Below are 8,425 nucleotides of genomic sequence, written 5' to 3' on the forward strand. Positions count from 1 at the left end.
TGCAAACTCTTTGTTTCTTTCTGTTTTGATCAGTTTTTATAACTGTAATGTATTAAAACTTATTCTTTTATATATATATATGTATATATACTGTATGTATATATACTGTATTGCTATTCACTATCACAACATTATTCAAATCAGTTACTCTTTACTTTTGTAGTGTAGACCAGGCGCACTGTACATAATGAACCAGGCTCTCTGTGAACCTTAACAGAATAAAGGATGTGCAGTGACTCTGTCTGTCCTCCTTCTTGTGAGACATTTCTGGAGCTGTTGGAATTGGATGTTCTCAGAAACCCACAATCCAACAGGAAGCACACGGCTGTTCATCAAGCTGTGCGGTGACTTCAGCCTGCAACATCTGACAGGGCTCCTTACTGGGGTCTGTGCTTTCAGGTTCACGTCTGTCATTGCCTCTGTGTGGTGGTGGTGTGATTTCTGTTGTCGGTATTCCACCACAGATCATCACGCAGAACAGTGGAAGTTAAAGAATTAATGTCCTCTTTCTGTGTTACCGTCGTTTGGGGCATTTTGGGTGGGGGGGGGGGGGGGATGCATCCTCGGAGGACTTGGCATGAAGATTAAGAAGGGTGGGACTCCAGACCAGATCCCAGCTGCTCTCTGCCTCTGGCTGTCTCCACTCCCTGCGCAGAAAAGCACGTGCTGCCCTCGCACTATCGTGGTTTGACTTCTGTTTTGGGTACTCTTCTCTCTCTTGTTTTGTTTGATTTGGTTACATTTAATAAATAACCCTTCCTCCCCAGATTGTTGCCACTGTGTTTTCTCTTTGTTAAAACTATCTGCTCACTCTCTGCCCTTTCCCCTCTCCCACAGCGTGTGGTCAGCACATGCCAGGTCACAGCAAACCCCTTCCGTTTTATTTAATTATTATTGTTGTTATTATTTTCCCCTTTGTTTATTTCTCTCTCTTTTTTTAATTTCCTGGGGCCTGTGCCGCCCAGCCATGGACTTTCATTTAGGGGTAACCCCGTGACAATTATTCATGGAGAATGCAAGCAACTATGGGCATCTACTTCATTTTAAGAGCATTGTATAGAGGATTATGGGCCATTATGTTCCTTGGAACTTGCTGGTTTCTTTTTAAGCTCCTCATGTTCTCTGTCAGAGTTGCACATACCTATAATCAAGTAAGGGCATGGATGGAGATACCTGCCTGGTCCCTCTCCATCCTAGTTAATGTAACCGACAATACAGTGTTAGGACTGGTTTCCAGGTGCTCATCTCAGTTCCTTATGCATGCTTAGGGTGCCAGCTTAGGTACCATGCTGTCAGTCTCTCTGAGTGCATTCCTTGAAACTGTAATTTATATTCTGTGGTGGAAGCCTTCCCCAAAACTGGAGAATGCTGAGTGGTGCAGAATATGGAGAGGTTTAGGAGAGAGCTTAGAAGTGTGCGGACACCCGGTGTCATGGGATTTTACTTTTGAACAGCCGTGGGACCCTGAGAAATGAAACAAGTATCTGAGTAAGGGATGGTGCAGCTCAGGAAGATCTGAGGAGGAATGTCGACTCTGGGCCTTAGCTTATGCTTACTGAACTCTATATAATACTACTGTGGAGAGAGTTTCCAAACTGAGACCCAAACCAAAACAGGAAACCTCCAAGTGGATCTTGGTCAATCACAGCAGGCATCAGTATCAGTGTCAGTTGCCCCTGTTGTCATGGTTTTGTAATGTTGCTGTCAATATTCCACATCATAACATCATGTGCAGTATGGGTCATTAAAAGGTTCATACTCCAGTTCCGTGGAATAACAACGTCCCGAATACTCAGCTCTCAGAAGAAATCTACGTATCCCAGAGGACTTTGCGGCCAGAGATAAGTCATGATAGAAGAACAAATATAATTTCGCGCCCAGGCTGGAGCTCTCTCTCTCAGACTCACAGAGAGTGAGAAGCGTTCCAGTCGTGTCACCTAGAGTTTACAGTAGGCCTCTTGGTTTTCGGGCACTCTTTCTGTTTTGTTCGATTTATTTACCTCAATCATATTGTATTATATTGTGTTATCTTGTATTCCGATATCATTTTTAGTAAAATAAGTTTTCCTCCTTAGATTGCCACCACTGTTCGCTTTTCCCATTCCCCTTATCCTTTCCATTTTTTAGCCAGGGACCCTACGGGGTGGCTGCCCCCTATCATGGCCACAGGTAAATCTAGGTAACCTGTGACACTGCTTTATAACCAATCTCTGGATTATAGAGTTTGTTTCTGCAAGTCAGTCACAGCTGTGAAATGCCGTAAGGTCTGGAATTTGCAATAGATGAGGAATACAGCAAGAACTGTCTCTTCTGCTGAGCTCATCCCTGTGGTCAGGTAAATAACTCTACAGTCTCAGGTGCCCATTATTCACAGAAACACAGAATCACAGAATCACTGGGGTTGGAAGGGCCCTCCAGAGATCATGGAGTTCAACCCCCTCCGCCACAGCAGGTTCCCTACACCAGGTAGGCTCACACAAGGCCTCCAGGCGGGTCTCGAATATCTCCAGAGATGGAGACTCCACAACACCCTGGAGCAGCCTGTTCCAGTGCTCCATCAACCTTACCATAAAGAAGTTCTTGCACACATTCGTGTAGAAAATCTTATGACCTAGTTTCCCCATGTCCTGTCTCCACAAACTGCTGAAAAGAGCCTGGTCTCTCCACTTTGACCCCACACCTCAGATATTTATAGACCTGGATCAGGTCCCCTCTCAGTCTTCTTTTCTCAAGGCTAAACAGACCCAGTTCCCTAAGTCTCTCCTCATAGGGGAGATGCTCCAGGCCCTTCACCATCTTTGTGGCACTCTGCTGAACTCTTTCCAATAGATCCCTGACTTTTTGTACTGCTGAGCCCAGAACTGCACACAGTACTCCAGATGAGGCCTTACCAGGGCAGAGTAGAGGCGAAGGATCAACTCCCTCGACCTGCTGGCCACGCTCTTTTTCATACACCCCAGAATGCCATTGGCCTTTTTGGCCATGAGGGCACACTGCTGGCTCATGGCCAATCTGTCGTCCATCAAGATACCCAGGTCCCTCTCTGCAGAGCTCCTCTCCAGCAGCTCATCCCACAACCTGTCCTGGTGCATGCAATTATTTCTTACTAGGTGCAAGACTCTACACTTGCTTTTCTTAAACCTCATCTGGTTTCTTACCGCCTGGCTCTCCAGCCTGTCCAGGTCTTGCTGAATGGCAGCACAGCCTTCAGGTGTGTCAGCCAATCCTGCCAAGTACATATCATCAGTAAACTTGCTGAGGGTGGCCACTATCCCCTTGTCAAGGTCACTGATAAAGATGTTGAACAAGACCGGACTCAGCACCAACCCCTGGTATACTACCCAGGAGCTACTTACATGACTCCAACTGTACTCTGCACTGCCAACGACGACCCTCTGTGCTCTGCCAGTCAGACAGTTCTCAACCCACCTCACTGTTCCCTCATCTTTCCCACACTTCCTTATCTTTGTTATAAGGATATTGTGGGAGACAATATCAAATGGCTTGCTGAAATCAAGATAGACGACATCTACTGCTCACCCCCCCATCCACCCAGCTGGTGACAATGTCATAGAAGGCTGTCAGGTTGGTTGATCATGACCTCTCCTTTGTGGGCCCATGCTGACTACTCCTGACAACCTCCTTTTCATCCAGCTGTCGGGAAATGGCTTCCAGCACAAGCTGTTCCATCACATTTCCAGGGACAGAGCTGAGGCTGCCTAGCCTGTAATTGCCCGGTTCTTCATTCTTGCCCTTTTTGCAGACCAGAGTGACATTGTCTGTCGTCCAGTCTTCAGGCACCTCCCCTATTCTCCAAGACCTCTCAAAGATGATCGTGAGTGGTGCAGAAATCACCGCTGCTAGCTCCCTCAGCATCCATGGATACACCCCGTAATGTCCCATGGCTTTATGAACATCGGTGTGGCCTAGGCGCTCATGGACCAGCTCTTCCCTGACTAACGGCACTTCTTCCATTCCCTAGACCCTCATACTAATCACCAGGGTCTGGGATTCCTGAGGGAGAGCTTTTTCACTAAAGACAGAAGCAAAGAAGGCCTTCAGTATCTACAGCTTCTCAGCACACTCCATTACCATAACACCACCCTCACTTGAGTAGGGGACCCACAGTCTCCTTAGTTTTTACTCTTAACATAGTCTAAAAAGCCTTTTTTATTATCCAATTTAGTAAGTGTCAACCCATTTATGTAATACGATCTACTGCCTGTGAGAAAGTGTGTGAGGTTGGTGGGCCAGTCAGTGCAGGTTCTGTGGCGAGATGTTTATAACTGAACAATACAGACTGTTAATGGAAAGATAGATGGTACTAAGGCTGTTGATGGGAAGAACTGTATTGTTTGACAAACTGTTTTGAAGGTATAAGAAATTGCAATTGTTGATGGCATATGGAAGTGTACTTGAGGGTATGTGGAAGTATAAATGAGGGTTTAAACAGTGGAAGAGTTTACAGAGGAAAAAAGGCTTAAAGAGGAAGTGAGTTTATCTGCACTGACATGAGAGCAACCCCGTGCACCGCTCCTCTGTGAGCGGAGCAGAGCAAAGAAGAGACAGAGTCCCCATGTATCAGGTAGTGTTACTCTACTTCCACATGGATGAGCTCAAAAGAGAAGAGGCAGATATTCCTCTCTGCTCCTTCTGTGGCATACTCCAGAGTTCAAGGCATTGCAAAGCTATGGCATGTCTACGTTCTTCCAATGATGACACCTTAGTGTCCTCAGGGCTCTCATTTCAATTGCATCTAAATAAATCTAGGGTCATGCCAGTTGACAGGAAGCTGGCAAATGTTCTCTCATTGTAAGGAAGAGCAAGAAAGGTGACATGGGCAATTATGGACCTGTCAGTCTCACTCCAGTGCCTGGTAAAATGATGGAGACCATGATGGTGGGAGTCATGGAAAATCAGCTGAAGGACAATTCTGTCATTGGTCACAGCCAACACAAGTTTCCAAAGGAAAAGTCCTGTTAAAATACCGGTCTTTTTATGACACGGTTATCCATTTAGTTGACCAAAGGAAGCTAGTTGATGTTATCCTTGGAGGATTTCAGTAAAGATTTTGATCCTATTTCTCACAGCACCCTTCTGGACAGAATGTCCTGCATACGGTTGGACAGAAACAGAAAGTGATGGGTGAGCAGTAGGCCAATAGGTCAGGCCAAAATAATTACAGTCAGTGGGTTCCATCAGGCTGGTAGATGGTCACTGTCAGGGTTCCCTAGGGCTCCATTTTAGGGCCACTTCTCTTTCATGCTTTTGTGGATGACTTGCATGCAGGACTAGAAGTTGTTCTGAGCAAGTCTGCTAATGATACCAGGTTATGAGGTGCTGTTGCCTCCACTGAGGGTGAAGAGGACTTGCAGAGAGATGTGGACAAGTCAGAGAAGTGGGTACCAGTTGGTACTAAGCAGCAAGTGCATAAAGCAGAACAAGAACAAGTGCCTGATGCCCAGGAAGGTGGTGTTTATCTCATGGATTTCCCACACGGTTTACAAGCACTAGCACTCATCCAGGATCACCCTAGGCACGGTGGGTATCACACGGTGTCTGTGTGAGAGCAACTGCCTCCCTGCTGAAGGGCTGAGGACTCAGAGCAGGAACTCACATGCAGGCAACTCCTTGTGCACATCTGAGCTGAAGCAGAGGAATCCCAGCTCCTGTGGGTCTGTGTGGAGCTGAATCCCATTTCAGCCCCAGGGTTTCCATCTGGGGATGAGATGCCTGCACGACCTCCACTGGATCACTGCCCGGCACAAGGAAGTCCAAACCTCCTTGTTCTTGTCTGGGTGCCCTTTGTGTTTCACCTAACACTCACTTGTAGGACTCCACATAAGTCTACAATCAGTCACTGACCACTGGACATCTGGTGGTTAACTGAGTGGATTTCAAAGCACAGTCATGATGCTGTTGTCTTTCAGGAGCTGATGGCCATGAGGACCCAGGGACATGTCAAGGGAGATGAGAGGGAAGGATAAAAATGACATCGTCTTCTGCTGAGCATGTCCGGGCTCCTGGGACACAGGGAGCTTATAAAAGTGGGCAGAGCTTCAGAGAGACAGCAGTGTCCAGGAGCAGCTCTTGTGCACAGCACAGCCTGCAGGTGACAGAGTGGAGAGAAACTGAAGAGAGCTTACAGGATGTGAACGGTGTGAGCAGGCTGTGAGCTCACAGCAGGAGCATTGCTCACAGACCACAACACGGTAAGTCTCACTGAAGGCCGTGCAACTGCTATTCTTAGAGGGTTATCTAAAGTGGGATATTCCATAGCAGATCCAGTACTGCATGTTTCTTCACTGTAGAAAAAGACATCTGCTCCTCATAAGGGCTTCTGTGCTGCAGCGTCAGAGCACAGCCCTGAGGGCTGCGTGTCCCAGCACGGCTGCTTCCTGTGCATGTGGGGCTGCAGGCGGGTGCCCAGGGCTGTCCTGCAGAGCAGGGTCCCTGCTGTGCCCCAGGGGCTGTGTGCCGGCTATGGGACTCTGCCGCCTGCCAGGCTCAGCACTCAGCCTGCCCGGGGAGCTGTCCAGGGTGCTGCGGGGAGACGTGTGTGGGGAAGGAGCCCCCTGGCAGGGCTTGTGCTGCCACAGCTGCTGCCTGGGGCAGGGGATCTCAGCTCCACTGCACAGCAGGATATTTTTAAGGGTACTTACAAGAAGAGAACCAAGGCAGAGAATTTCCCTTTTCTGTTCTAAGGGAAGGAAATAGGATTTTAGGAAGATATCTTAAAAAGGGCTATCAAATTTGAACACAGCTCTGAGAATCCCCAGTATTTCTTCGGTACTTCGGTTCTTTTCTAAACGGTCACACAGAACGTAGTTACAGCCTCCTTTCCTAAAAAGATAGAATCAGTTTCAGTTCTCGTGCTTTTCTGCAGACATTAATATTTTACTTATCCTACAAACAGGCTGATTTCTCTAAGACAAAGTAAAATGCACAGAGGCTGGGGCTAAAGTCTTGAAGAGCAGTGTGATTAAAAATGAAAACAACCAGGAGGCTGGGATATGATTAGAAAATGAGAAGAATGTAAGAGCTCCCTAAGCTTCTACTCTGTAAGGGATAGTGAAGCTCATGAAAATAAATTCAAGCTCTGGAGTTAAAGGAACACTTTCCAAAGGGGAAAGTCAAATGTTTATAGTATAGCAGGATTTTCTCTGAGAGTCGTCTGCACTTGTCATTATCTTCTGCACTCTGCACAGGACTCCAAGCCCAGGAACAGCAGATGCCCAACAGCAGCTCCATCAGCGAGTTCCTCCTGCTGCCGTTGGCAGACACGCGGCAGCTGCAGCTCCTGCACTTCTGGCTCTTGCTGGGCATCTACCTGGCTGCCCTCCTGGGCAACGGCCTCATCAGCACAGCTGTAGCCTGCGACCAGCGCCTGCACACCCCCATGTACTTCTTCCTCCTCAACCTGGCCCTCCTCGACCTGGGCTGCATCTCCACCACTCTCCCCAAAGCCATGGCCAACGCCCTCTGGGACACCAGGGCCATCTCCTACGCAGGATGTGCTGCACAGCTCTTTTGCTTTGTCTTCTTCTTCTCAGCGGAGTTTTTCCTTCTCACCATCATGTCCTATGACCGCTACGTTGCCATCTGCAAGCCCCTGCACTACGGGACCTTGATGGACAGACGAGCTTGTGCCACCATGGCAGCAGCTGCCTGGGGCGCTGGGTTTCTCAATTCCCTGCTGCACACTGCCAGTACGTTTTCACTGCCTCTCTGCCAAGGCAATGTTGTCAACCAGTTTTTCTGTGAAATCCCCCAGATCCTCAAGCTCTCCTGCTCAGGCTCCTACCTCAGGGAAGTTGTGCTTCTCATTTTTAGTGTCAGTTTAGGCTTTGGGTGCTTTGTTTTCATAGTTGTGTCCTATGTGCAGATCTTCCTTGCTGTGCTGAGGATGCCCTCTGAGCAGGGACGGCACAAAATCTTCTCCACGTGCCTCCCTCACCTGGCTGTGGTCTCCCTATTTGTCAGCACTGGTATTTTTGCTTACCTGAGGCCCATCTCACTCTCTTCTCCATCCATGGACCTGATGGTGGCAGTTCTGTACTCAGTGGTGCCTCCAACACTGAACCCTATTATCTACAGCATGAGGAACAGGGAGATCAAGCAGGCTCTCAGAAAGGTGTTGCAGTATGCAATATTCTATCTTCAATATAGGCACAACTTCCTCACATGATTCCCAGTGATTTTTATTTATGTTTTATTCATATTTGATTGTTTGATTGTGTATGATACAGCAATCTGCAGTAAAATGTTGCAAATTATTTCACTTCTTTCCTACCTCATTTTTGTTTTCTCACCTAAAGAGCTTGTGTAAACATTGAAGCAGATTCCCTGAAAAGGCTAAGAGATAAATAAAAAGCTTTCAAAATAGACTTTTCCTTAGCTCTTTTCTCTTCCTACCTTGTCTGAG

The 8,425-nt window shown here is 47.5% G+C and overlaps 1 protein-coding gene across 1 annotated transcript; it reads left to right on the top strand.

The window, feature by feature from the left end:
* The first annotated feature begins 7,231 nt into the window (after positions 1 to 7,231).
* LOC140263394 (olfactory receptor 14J1-like) lies at positions 7,232 to 8,188 on the top strand. Its single transcript, XM_072358270.1, has one exon. It carries the CDS (start codon positions 7,232 to 7,234, stop codon positions 8,186 to 8,188), a length of 957 nt encoding a protein of 318 aa, XP_072214371.1.
* Positions 8,189 to 8,425: the final 237 nt, after the last annotated feature.

This window comes from Excalfactoria chinensis, chromosome 30, assembly GCF_039878825.1.
Source record: "Excalfactoria chinensis isolate bCotChi1 chromosome 30, bCotChi1.hap2, whole genome shotgun sequence".
NCBI lineage: Eukaryota > Metazoa > Chordata > Aves > Galliformes > Phasianidae > Excalfactoria > Excalfactoria chinensis.

Excerpts from the sequence above, each read along its gene's own strand:
- LOC140263394 (XM_072358270.1), top strand. The coding sequence starts at position 7,232 with ATGCCCAACAGCAGCTCCATCAGCGAGTTCCTCCTGCTGCCGTTGGCA.